The sequence below is a fragment of the Anabas testudineus genome, chromosome 24, assembly GCF_900324465.2.
Source record: "Anabas testudineus chromosome 24, fAnaTes1.2, whole genome shotgun sequence".
Lineage (NCBI taxonomy): Eukaryota > Metazoa > Chordata > Actinopteri > Anabantiformes > Anabantidae > Anabas > Anabas testudineus.
Window position 1 is genome coordinate 7,543,650 of NC_046632.1, and position 13,756 is coordinate 7,557,405.

Consider the following 13,756-nt stretch of genomic DNA (forward strand, 5'->3'; position numbering starts at 1 on the left):
CCTCTCTGGAAACTCTTATTCTTTTATTCTCCCAGTGGGAGTGTCTATGCAAATCCCAACCTGGACTACCGTGCCGGTCAAATACTCCACCCACACATGTCCCCCGTCACTCAGAGCACGATCCCCGTCTCAGCAGCATGGGACACACGGACTGAGCTCAGCTGACTCTCACTGCATAGTCTCACACAGATCAGACGGGAGGAGAGCTTGCGGTCAGAAAGGTTAATGTGCGGCTCGTCATGCCACCTCACATGGATTACTTTTACCAAGAGTCCCGAGTCCCTTCCGATTGCGGGCTGACCCGGGAGGATGAGCTGGAGCCCGGGGTCATCAGCTGTATGCTGGTCGGAGACGGAGCCGTCGGGAAGACCAGTATGATTGTCAGCTACACTACCAATGGATACCCCACAGAATACAATCAGACTGGCTTTGATGTCTTCTCAGGTGAGTGAAACCTTTTGTTCAGTTGAAAATCCTCCTTTGTATTATGTACTTGAAATGAAATCTGAATATAGTCCGTAGTAACATTGATTTGTCAATTCAGGACTCTATCAGGGCTTTATCTTAAACACTTTGTCATGTATGATAGTTTAATGATATGCATGTTGTGCATTAGGTTTTGTATCTGTATGATTGTGATGATTTAAATCACACATTTATTCAAAAAGGTGTAAAAAAAAAAAACTATTACTAAATTGAAACTGACTTTTTCACATTACTGGTTTTCAACAGGTCAGGTCCAAGTAGAAGGATCTCCAGTCAAAGTTCAGCTTGTGGATACTGCTGGACAGGTAAGATGATCAGTTGTTTGTTTGCTGTGTGACACTATGTAAACACAAGTAATGTTTTTTTTTTTTTTTTTGGAAAGATGTGATGAGGTGTTCAATCTTTACCCAGAAATTGATTTCTGTTTCCTTTGGAGATTTAACGTGTCATGTGACTTTGCAACTTGTTACACAAAAGACGATTACACAAACTTCTATTAAATAGCATTTCTATTGGGTGGGGTTGTTGCTTTATTGGTTTATACTTTTAAAAAGAATTATGAGCAACCAAGAAGGTACAAATAGTCACATCCTCAGTTAAACCAACATAGTGCATCACTCAGAAACAAGATTTCACCACGCATGTTAATGGATTCCTTTACCTCACACTTCAATGAGTCAGTGTCTATTGCTTATTTCTCAGGCATGTCTAGATCTAGTTTGATTGACACAACATTTTCTGTCTTTGTGTTCCATCCAGGACGAGTTTGATGAATTCAGAGCCCTATCCTATGCCCACACGGACGTTTTCGTCCTGTGCTTCAGCATGGTCAACCCCACCTCGTTTCACAACATTACCAAGAAGTGGGTCCCAGAGATCCGGGCTCATAACCCGTCCTCGCCCATCATACTCGTTGGTACTCAGTCGGACCGCTTACTGGACGTGAACGTCCTCATCAACCTCGACAGGTCTAATGTCAAACCAGTCCTGAGCTCCCGGGCACGGAGCATGGCGGAGAAGATCAGGGCTACAGACTACATTGAGTGTTCATCACTCACGCAGAAAAACTTGAAGGAGGCGTTTGATGCGGCCATCTTCGCCGCCATTAAGAACAAAACTCGTAAGACCAAGAAGAGGCGGTTTTCTGACAGGCGCACCAAAGCTTTCTCCAGATGCAGCTGGAAGAAGTTCTTCTGCTTCATCTGAACTTAAGACTGTGAACCCCGTGGGTTGTGGACTATATTTTAATTTTATTTATTTCAATTCTTTACTTTTGTTACAGATTTCAATCTGTGGCGGTTTAGTGTATCTCCCTGTCAAGTGTTTGGCTCATGACTCCAAATAGTGCGAGGGAATTAAGATCTAAGCGCAGTAAGCACTGGGAACCAACATCAGCAGGAGACAGCAGAGGGGATTCTGGGTCATTTTTCAGCCAGGCTCTGGTTTCACAGACAGACAGCAGCATTTTCATTATATTCAAATGCTTGACTGTTCCAGGGCAACGGAAAATACACAGTATACATATAACAAAGCGTGTGTGTAGACTTTGAAGTGTATGCATCACTGATGAGCCATTTGGAGAGAATAAACGCAGTGAATTGAGATTTAAAACATATCAAGTTAACTTGCTAGACACACAGCCTAAAGAGAAAAATCAGGTCATTATGTAAATACTATGCATTTGCATTGTGTCCTTTGCTACCAACTGCAGCTTTTTAATCTAGGCAATGGAGAAACAGAAAGTGTCAGGGAGCAAGCAGATGGGCGTTAGCCGCGTCTCTGATGTATTCTTGCTATCTGGCCTATTTATATGCAGCAGCTGCAAGTTCAGGTTGCACTGCGAGGTGCTACTTTCTTACCTGTGTGTGAAAGCTGCCCTGGCCGGTTCAGTTGGGTGTTTTACTAGCTTTCAAGTTAATCAACTGACAATCACATGACCTCTGACTCTAATTTCAATTGGAATTATATCGACTCTATCAGCATTTCTAAAAAAAAACAAAAAAACAAGCACAGCAGGAGGTTTTTTTTGTGATGAATTAAAAAAACACAAATGTATTTCTTTTGCTTGAATGTAAAGATTTGCACAGGAACTTGTTTAAAAGTCCTCAGGTCTCAGGTGAAAGGTTGCAGGGGGGGCAGTAACCATTGGCATTTTTGTTCCTATCTCTCATCAATCTGCATCTGTAAAGACAAGCACTGCAGGCATCTTCACTTCCACCACCACCACCACCATAAGCCTGACTTTTTGTGTTTGTCCCTCTTTGTTTATAGGCTCAATACACTCCTTATCTCGTAAATAATGTGTATAGGGTTTGAGGACGCGAAAAAGCCTTTGTGTGAATGTAAGTGTAAGATAATACACATTTTAAAAAAACCTTGTATCTGTGACATCTGTACAAGAGGAAGTCATATATTACAATCCCATGTAATACCTGATGGATAAATGTGTCTGTGTGAACAGAACCAGGGTTAGACTTTGCTATGCTTCTTGTAGAAGTTGGTTTAAAATATATTTTATTCTGTTTGTTAAAACAGTTCATTTGTCATGTTTATCCTTATAAAATATTAGGTAAAACATTGTTTTTTTAAATGCATAAATACACGCTATAAACAGTTTGTGTTGTATCGGTGTGCCACTAATCCCAATTGACCATCTCCTTCTCTAACCTGTGTATCACTTTGTAAGTGTGTATCACTTCGATTCCAGTGATGTGAAATAAATGAAGTGCAAATTATAGCGTCTGTGCTATGTATATTTTTAGGACAGGGAAGGGTTTCTTAAAGAGGGACACCAAAAGCAGGGAGCACTGTTCTCTACAGGGAGTGTAAATAATCCTCATCATCATCACACCAGGTCCTTTTCCTGAACCATCTCTCTGTCCAATGATATGTTAAGTAACTTCTGGACTCCAGCTGTGCCGTGGGCCGGCCAATTCTAATGCAGTCCACATGACTGCTGATGGGGTTTGGGCAATGCCAAGCTGTGACTGATTGCTGCATTTGACTGGGCCTTTTTTAAGTGGCTAGCAACATGGGAGCGTGGCAGTCAGGTTAAACTGATTGATTACATTCACTTGCTGAGAACAAGCAGTAGCAGTGACTATGGAAAAGCTTACATTTTAACCTGGACAGAAGATTCTTTATATTAGGTGATTGTGACAGGAAGACGCACAAAGAGAGAACGGAGCAGGGTTTTAAAACACTCGCAGGCCTGACAGCTCCTCAGTGCATTTGCTCCGAACAGGGTGGATGAGTCACGGATGAGCGAGAGGATTAAAAACACACACTCACTCCAATACATCAGCAGTCTGTTTGTCATTAGTCAGTGGGCCGTCCATCACACGGTAATATGTCAGAGTTCTGTTTGAACGGCTGTTATCGATGGGTTTGAGCAGAACAACATACATCTCAGGCTAATGACCTTGTATGGAGAGATCACAGAAACACATGAGTGGACTCAGGATGAACTTTGTTTCCAAGCTCAGCGAACAGTTATTACTGGCCATGACTACATAGAAAGCTTGATACACTTGTAACAGAGGCACGTAAAAAAGGGAATTTGTAATCCTCTAATCAATATTTTAAATGTGACATTGATGACACTAAATGAATTTTAAAATCTTTTACGTTATAGTTTATATATGTATAGGTTTTAATTTAAAGGCTGCTGTTCAGGTTTGTGTGACGGCAGGTGAAGATCAGACACACTGTGGTTATTACCATCTTGAAAGATAGCAGTCCTGGGTCAAGGAGGCCGTGAGAGTCACGTTTGAATGTCACGTCTTATTTATGACTTTTTTTTTTTCCACTGCCTTTACATTCAGACACGAACCAGAACAGATTCTTTGCAATGTCCTTCACTTTGTTAAGAAAGTGTGCACACTTTGTGTGGTTGCACACTCACCCATGATGCAAACACAGACATTTATACAGGTGTGTATTATAGTCATTGAGCAATCGCGAAGACCGTGTTGGACGGGTTTTAGGTTCCCAGGGGTTCAGTGACTCGCTCCTCTGCCTGCTCTCTTTCTCTTCTCATGGTTAGTCATCTATTTTTCTCATCTCCACACTGAAAGCCAGTCCTCCTCCCAGGATCCCCTGCTTTTAGTGATTGTGTCAGGAGTAGTCAACCAGGTCTTCCTCTGGCTCAGTGCCAGTTTCACTCTTGCTGGGTTTCAGTGTAGACGAAGATTGGCAAAGAGGCCTGGGAATCAGCAGGTGCACCGACAGGTCTGCCTGGATGAGGACAAAGCCTATTGGCCCAATGCTGTTGCTCCTCGGCCATCTAAATTGGCAGTTTGAACAGTTATGCTTTGGGGAAGACTTGGCACAGCTCAAAGGGCCTCTTTAGCACAGAGAAAAACACGTTCTGTTGTGATTTCATTGGTGTTATTGTTGTATTTCTACGTTTTCCGACTGATTATGTGACTATATGAGTGAGCAATAGTGTTAAATTAAAATTAAAGGTATAAATGAGAAACCATGAACCTGAAAATTTTATTAATAAGGTCAGCAAATGAATTAATAAATGAATCAAATTCTTTAAAATTGAAGGCTATTTACTTTTTCCCCCTATTTACTTTTTTTTATACATTTCATTTGCATAACAACAGCCAACCTGTCAGTCATATTAACAGTGTAAGCCTGTTTATAAAAAAAAACTCCCACTTTTTCTGTCAAAACATAAACTGTCAGTTTCGGTGTCGAGCAAAGCCAGTGAGAATTGTCCCAGTTCCTGACTGTGACGGTGCCTCGAGGCAGCAACGATTATTTCTGTCCCACAGCCAACAGCTTAATGGAGCTGCTGGGTTTGTCATACACGCAGTTGAGTAATACGCAAGGAGGCTGATATGCAAACAACCTTGCAAACAAAATGCACAGCAGTGGACAATCACAAGCTGCGGCTCATTTTACACCCGGACATTTTTATGCTTTATGCTTTTATGCTTGAGTTTCAAACACACCTGGGTTAGTCAAAGCAAAGATGCACTTCTTTGTACTAAATGACCAGTTTTAACTATTGCCTTAATCTGCGGTCATCAAGGGATAGTCACTTCAGATTGACCAGGCATGATCAAAGCGGAGTAGAGCTGGAGTACAGACATGAGACAGCTTTAGGGTACATTTAACACTCAGGGAATGATGAGGTTATTAGCACTTCAAACAGGCCTCATCTCAGGTCTCATTATGTTACTGATGACCCATTGACATGCGGGGCATGATCAGCTCTCCACAACTCAGGACAACGTTGGATACTAAAGCTGCGAGAAAGTGCAATCAACTGTTGTTCCTGGTGTGTAATGCAAAACTGTCTTCTTTGTTTTCACAGAATTCACTATTACATTGTGACGATTATAAGTTGATTAACTTTATTCTACCAAACGACTGACAATGCCCAATGTACAGTTACAACACTGCAAACATGCAGAAAAATCTCTAAATATATAAATACAAAGGATTTAATATAAAACTGCATATTATGTAGAAATTTAACTATATAGTCCTAACATATTGTTTTCCATTTTGTAAATGCTCCATTTGTTTATTGCACAGCCCTCTTTGTCCAAGCTTGCTTTTATAATGTAAATGTAATGTGAGTGATTTATTTTCCTCTGACTAAAGTTGTCACAATCTTATCAACACGCCGTCCTCACTCCAGGATGCACCTTTCAACCCTTTCTCCTGAAGATGACCAGTGAACGACTGTATTGTCTTTGCAGAATCGAAAGCGAGAAGGACCTAAGTCACACCTCTTTCTCTGATTTGACTGACTGGCTGTCTGGGGTGAAGTGCGTGATCGCTATCAAGCGTGAGATACACACTCGCTGCGGATTAAGGCAATGCAAGACTGAAGCAGGATCAGATATAGACATAATGTAGCTTTGTTTTTATGGCAAACCATAACTCCCCATTGCAACACATTCAACACTGTAATGCAATAGATGTTGTTAATATATATGACTGTTCAACCTAACCTAAAACTATGAGGTTCAAATTACATGTTTAAGTAAATATTTGGTAGATTAAAAAGTAAAATCCAGTATTATATGTCTCATCAGCCAGACCAATGTGCTGGCTCAACTGGAAGTGAAATGTTTCTATACTGGTATTTGGTACCAGTAAACATGGCTCCCACAGCAGTAGCGTGTCATAACGCATTTCATGTTTATCAAATTGGATCTGTTGCTAATCTGAGACATACAAGATGGACCGAATTCTGTGTACGTGTGCAGAGGTCAGTGTTTCTGATTCCCAGTTTTTTTTTTTATTGACAGTCACGTTTAAGAGACAATACTCAGTGCCACTTCCTTATGAGGAGTGTATGATTGGCTTGAATTAGAGTCTGTATATTGGGTGTGTCTATGTCTGGGAATCAGGAGGATGAGGTGTTCTCACAGTGACGTTTGTGGATGAGGAGAGGAGGGAGGCACAGGGGTGTTGTGAGATCTACACGACACACACGGTGGCAGTGAAACAAGTAAAGTCCTGGTTCGAGACAACAAATTTGTCCCACATGCCCTCGCCTACACGTGTGTGGATAGTATACACACACGCATGCATGCACAGACGTAATCATATGCACATGTGTACAGTTACATGAAATGTTAGAACAGGAATATAGGACGTAAGCCTGCAGGTAAAGGTATACATATGCACTACACTCTCAAGTAACCTTTGGCCCAAATCTAAGCCAGACGCACACTGATGGCTATTTACAATAGCACGATGGAGTGGTTAGGGTTAATGACATGAGATATTGGATGTAAGTTGTGTGTTTTAGGCAACTTTCGGGGGAAAGCGATAAGGTGTGTCTAGACATGTTCAATAGAGAGTCACTGGTTGCTGTCCGATTAGTCACAGTACAAAATCTGGTGTTTGTGTCACCGCCATCAACGGAGTGTGTCTATGTGGGTGGAGCACCTTTACTGTGAAAGGAAAAAACACACAAGTTTACTTTGACAGGAGCCTGTATTTTCACCAGACCTCTGGAGAAACAAGAATCCAATATCCAGTTCAGTAATTAGGAAATCAGACTAACGGGAAGTGACGGGAGGGCAGCCAGCTAGATATTCTGCCACTGACAGGGAATTTAATTGAAAACAACTAGCCTGTCCGTAGGCTGAGCTAATCAGCTGCTGGCTCTACAGCAGCATAGAGACGGTATCTGATATCAATCTACTCATCTACAGGATGATATTAAGGTGTAATTCTCTAAAATGTCAAACTACTCCTTTTACAAGAGCAAACTTATCATTCCAAAGTAGAATAACACAGTACTAAAGTTTACCATTACAAGTATTAAAATCATTATTATGTATTAAAATGATTGCCCAATTATCTGTTCTGACATATTATCAGCAAAATATACTCAAGGTAACAACAGTAAAAAACAAACAAACAAAAAGAAACCTAGTAAATTTGGGACATACTGTATAGAGGCATCATATGCTTTCTGGTATTTCTGCAACAAAAGTCTGTTTTTTATAACTAAAAAACAATAATACAGTTGTGTACATGTTAAGCTTGTAATAATTTATTGCAAGTCAGATCAAGGACGGTGATGTCAAACTGGCCTGTTTGACACTGACACAGAAATAATGCAGACACAAACACAGCATTTTGATCACACTCATTAATTGGTGAGAGGCCCTCAAATTTGATCACAATGATTTTAAGATATAATGTTTACACTCCAGTTAGACACATGAATGGGTTTTAGAACGATACGGATGTGTCACATACTCATGACATCACAGAAAGTTGACATGGGACTTCCCAGGAGTTGAGCTCATAAGACAGCCAGCAGGATGTTTTCCAGAATCATCATTCTGATCTAACAAAACACTACATAGTTATTTTCATGGTAAATGTTCTAAATCTCCCAAAAGTCTAGTTATTTCATGAGCTGTAAATACGTTCGAGTGGCTTTAAAGGTGCCATTACTAATTTACTTTAGTAGCACATATTCATTAATACTAATGGTGATCATATTGTCTTCCACACTCACTCATCCAGTCCATTGTTTGTTACATGCAATGTTGTTTTGCGTGTGGAGTGTGTTTCTTTGGTATGTAGTAATCTTGGGGGTATTTCTGAACAAGCAGCATAGCATCTTCAAAACTCCCAGCTGATTACAGAGCATGCCTCCTTGACACAAACTATCTGGGCATGCCTATCTATTATCAGGCACGAGAGGAAGAGGCCTGTCATTATATCAGCAGCTCGCTAAGGGGAGTTTTAGTGTTGGAATGATTCATAATTATGAGAGACACGGAAGTTAATGATGACGATCACCACCACAAAATATTGAATGGCATCACCAAAATCCAAATAGTTATTGGCCTTGTTTGTGGTCGTCTTCTTCTGTGTGATTGATTCAAAAAAAAATAGTACAACTTAACGCACCATAAATTAGAAGACCCCCTCTGTGTTTATTATTGTCCCTTTTTTTAATTTATTGCCTTTAAAGTTTTATGCAAGCCGCATCATCTCTTGCTCAATCGCTGGTCACAGACAATGCGGCACCGCTGTAAGTGGAAAGTGGCACACGGCTGAATGGGGCAACGTACTGAGGACACAAAGACACACACAACACAGGGACAATCAAGTCACTTAATTCCAGGTCAATAAAAGCATCTTTGTTACAGCTCGAATGTAGCATAGAGAATTTGAATGTGTCAGTTTAGACCTGACTTCATGCTCACAGAAACACACTCACTGAACTGCACACACACTCACAACAATGGCTTGGCTCTTTTCTTTAGAGGCAAACAAAAGAAAACGGATGTGTGCTGCTGTCAGCTCCCCTGACAAACCTGTAGAGCAGGCTTCTCGCTCTCTTATCTGCTTCCAGCTGGTCTTACAAGCAGTTTGTCTCACTTACCTCACATCGACCAGGTGACGCTATGAAGGTGTGGCCTGACAGGAGCTAGGGTAATTTGTTTCAATAGAATTATTAAGAAAGTACTTTCTGTTTAGGCTAACTGACAGATCTGAAAGCTCACAAAGAGGGGCTGTCACCATGCCAAAGGCTCAAAAGATCCTCAAGTTATATTCAACGGTGTCATTATAAGTTTCAATAACGAGCAGCAGCCTGGCTGGATGAGGTGAAAAGCTTGGGTAAATACTCAGCACTGAGGTTCAACAGTGTCTCTTGTCAGAGGAAAGAAGGAAGGCAGCACTTTTCTTTTCTCTATGGGAAGGAAACTGGTTTCAGAGCAAATAAAAGCAAGTCTTCCCCTGAAGACAAGAACACTTAATCACAGTGGCTGCTGATGTCAACAGCAGTATGTTACTGCTTTGGATAGGGATTACAGAAATACAAGTCTTTTAATGCGTTTCAACACACACAATAACCAAAAGTAACTTTTTCCCTCACCTTAGATTTGTTTATCAGGGCTTTGAAGTCACCTAAAATTAATATCCCACAAGCATTTATTCAAATGATCAGTTATGGACAATGTGCAGCAGTTGCACCATTTGAATAGAAGATGATTTGTTTCGAGTCACAGTGCCAACCTGAAACTCGTATACAGTCTGTAAAGAGGGGGCAGAAAGGGATTTGAAATGACACTTGTAATGCACCTCTTCCGCAGTGAGCTGGAGCAGCTACAGTTTATGTTTTTGCCAGTGGATCATGTTACTCAAAAAAGGTTCCGCGCTTTTTTGAGAAGTGCACCTGTGTGCCAAGACCGGTTCTGTAATGGCTTATCCTCCAGCCAGCAGCTCAATCTTATCTGCCCTTCAGCTGTCATAAGTATGAACATGAGCTACCTTACTGTGGAGGAGGCTGAGCACCATTGAATCTGAATAAATTCTGTTTTCTGTTCATTTGCATATCTGTTCAAAGCACCATGTATTTCAGTTAGTGAAAATCTATGAACATATCTCTAACCAACTGTTAAATAATTTAAATAATATATATTTTACATGTATGATGGTAAAAGTAAGAAAGAAACAGTACAATTTAAGAGTTTTATTCACCCAAATGTCAATGTTCCCCCTAAATAGCAAAGTATCTCCACTCATGATTAATGATAAATATAATAATAATAGTATGTTGTACAAAATAGTGTTTAATCATTTAATGGTTGGCAATGAACACTGACTAATAGTGGAAACGAGGTGAAATGAAAGGATCACGCAAACTACACACCTGTGACACACGTGACAGGGCCATCACAGACTGGTAAAACTCCTTCTGCTGTAACCAGCGCGGCAGGAGGGAGTGAGTTATTGAGATTCAAATCCAAACTGACATCGAGTTACACCTGTCTGTATGGACGGGTAGGTAGAGTGGATAAAGTCACAGCTTTCAAACAATACACAACACGCGCTCTCTTCCTTTACCACCTGTCAGCCAAGGATCCAGCACACAACATACAGTGGCATTGTATGAAAACGTATAATGCCACACTGCAGCTACTGAGAACTTTGCATACTATGAAATTCTGTAAACTTTTTTTGTTATTGCACATCATTCAGGAGGAATTTTAGTCCATTCTTCCTGCAGAGCTGCTTTAGCTCTGCAGTGTCCATAGTCTCTCTAGTGGGTTGAGGTCTGGGCTCTGACTTGGCAGCTCCAAAAGGTGGATTTAGTTTTTCTGAAGCCATTCTGTTGTGTGTTTTGGATCATTGTCTTGTTGCAGCACCCAACTTCTACAGAGTTTTAGCTGACATACAGACATTTTTCACATTATCCTGAATAATTTTTTGAAATTCATCTTCACCCCAATTACTGCAAGCTGGCCAGGCCCTGAAGCAGCAAAGCAGGTCCAAATCATGATGTGAGTTGTTTCTTTACCTCACTAATGACTATTTGTTGTGCTCTTGGCATAATTTTGACTGTCTGCTCACTTCTTGGTAGAGCAGACACAGTCCCAAAGTGTCTCCATTTGTAGATTGTTTGTCAACTTTTCTAAAGTCTCTGAAATCACTTTCTAACTCACATATAATGTAAATACTCAATTCTTGCTTGTAGAAAGTGAAAGTGTTTTCTGTTATTATTTTAGGCACAATTATATTTCTGCAAATTAATGCAGAAAAAAAAGGGTTCACATACTTTTTTCTTGCCATTGTTCATAGTAGTTGAATAATAGTCGTAGTAAAGTTGGACTCATTTGCATTTTCAGTATTTGTTTTTTTTTTTGTTTTTTTTACACAAAGTTAATGAAGATGAATATTGATAGTTTTCTTAGGTGTGTACAGTAAATATTGAGCTGGAGCCAGCTGTCGGTTGGTTTAGGGGATAAACTGCCAGTCTGACTAAGAGGGAAGGTGAAAAATCCATTGAGCAATTAGTCAGTGCTACCAGAGCTGAATAATTAACATTTGTTTAATCGTGATCAAAGTTAATTCACAGTTGGACAGAGGTTTGTGTGATAGAACATCTTTTTTGTGAATCTTTTTTAACTACTTTATTAGTCCCCATGAGGAAATAACTGTCTTGTCCAAGGAGACCTCAACACGTGCCCAGGAAGACCTGGGAATTGAACTGGGGTTCATGGATGACTGCCCCTCATCAGCTGAGCCACTGTATGACTCCAGGAAGTAACAGGTCCTGGCCATTAATATAGGTGGTGAGCTGCTGCTATTATTAAGTAGCTACTGGCTGAAGCTTGAGATCGTATCTAACTCAGCATGCTTTCCCAAATGAGCATATATATATATATATACCTAACAATGTGTAAATGTGTCATGATTATATTTCAAAGTTTGTGTAGTTTGTTTGTGTGTGTGTGTGTGTGTGTGTGTGTGCACTGCAGGTGGTAGAGGGGCAACTCCCTGTCTCAGTGGGGGCTCTAATCCCTCCTCTCCCTCACTCAACCACAAGGCTGTTACACCCATCACACTGCAGCTACCTTTAAGATAACAGAGAGCTACATGAATTACATGCAGCACACATATCATGAAAACCAGCAGTGAGAGGGAAAGGAACAGCGGTTCAGCACTGATTGCTATTTGCATTTTAAAGTATAAACTATTCCCGATAACAAAAAAGTCAAAGTGCAATTAGAGCCCTATTATAAACAGGGATAATTAACAGCTCACACCTCTGGCTGAAGAAAGACTTGCTGTGTTTTTGCCAGGCCAAACCTCTACCCCACCTATGATTTACACTCAGAGGGGGTTGCTGGTTTATGAGGTCTATTCAGAAGCCCTGAGGTGTTACTGGTCATTCCCGGGTTTGCTCCCTGCCTGGGTCCTAGCTGCTTCACACCTCCTGGAGGGACCATTATCCTGTCAGAGGGCCAATCTTCACAGCAGTGTAATGCTTCGCCCCGTGAAAATCACACCCTTCTGCTTGTTTTTGGTTTGCGGATTGTGGAGTTCGTTCACAGGGTCTGACTGGGAGCTGTAGATGGTCATCGAACATTAGAACAGATGGAAAAAACAAGGCCTGGAGATGAAACATGGGCTGAGTGGTGATAAAAACAAGGGCTTCGAACTTTAAACTCAGGGCATTTTAAACTTTCTGTCATATTGTTATAAATGAGTTACAACCACTGGCATTTTGGGAGGAATGCCTTCTATACAGAGGGGCCTGAAATGTATGAACCCTATAGAATTTTCTCAATTTCTGTATAAATATGACCCAAAACATGTCCCGGTTTTCACACCTCCTCAAGTATACTGCTTTATTTATTTATTGTGCAAATGATCTAGTCTTAAATATCTGTTTGTATTTGTGAACCACTAGGATTATCACTTCATTGGAAGAAGAAATTACAGTTAGGCCTTTCAGCAGGAAGGTGTGAGTCTGGGAGTTCCCGGCCAATATAAATAAAAGAAGAGAAATGTATGTCTTCATTATCAAAGTCTGATCTTGACAACACAGGTCTGTGGAAGTGTGTCATCATTTGAACAAAGGAAACTTTTGAAGAACTTAGAAGAAGAATTGCTGATGCTCACCAGACTGGAAAGTTACAAAGGAATTTCTAGAGTTTGGACTCCACCAGTTGACTGTCAGTGTCAGATCATGTACGAGTAGAGAACATTCAACACCAGTGTTAATCTCTCCAGGAATGGGCGACCAACAAGAATCACAACAGGGGGAAAACGTGCAATACTCACAAGAAACACCAGGGTAACATCTAGGAATCTAGAGGCCTCTTTTGCAGTGGCCAGTACCAATGTTGATGAATCCATCATCAGGAGAACATTGTTCTCATCATCTCATTCATCAGCATCATTGTTCTCGTGCAATACTTTCTTGTGTACAATTATTCTGTTATTACAAGATGGTCACAATAAAAGTGCCTAGTGAGCA

The 13,756-nt window shown here is 40.7% G+C and overlaps 1 protein-coding gene across 1 annotated transcript; it reads left to right on the forward strand.

Moving 5' to 3' along the window:
- The first annotated feature begins 111 nt into the window (after window positions 1-111).
- rhov (ras homolog family member V) lies at window positions 112-3,221 on the forward strand. The gene is made up of 3 exons (XM_026342226.1): window positions 112-444; window positions 733-791; window positions 1,246-3,221. Exons 1-3 carry the CDS (start codon window positions 240-242, stop codon window positions 1,690-1,692), a joined length of 711 nt encoding a protein of 236 aa, XP_026198011.1. The 5' UTR covers window positions 112-239; the 3' UTR covers window positions 1,693-3,221.
- Window positions 3,222-13,756: the final 10,535 nt, after the last annotated feature.

Bases quoted from the DNA above. Each gene is read 5' to 3' on its own strand.
- rhov (XM_026342226.1), top strand. From the start codon at position 240: ATGCCACCTCACATGGATTACTTTTACCAAGAGTCCCGAGTCCCTTCC. The intron at 445-732 runs GTGAGTGAAACC...GGTTTTCAACAG, and splicing joins TGGCTTTGATGTCTTCTCAG to GTCAGGTCCAAGTAGAAGGA. The intron at 792-1,245 runs GTAAGATGATCA...TGTTCCATCCAG, and splicing joins TTGTGGATACTGCTGGACAG to GACGAGTTTGATGAATTCAG.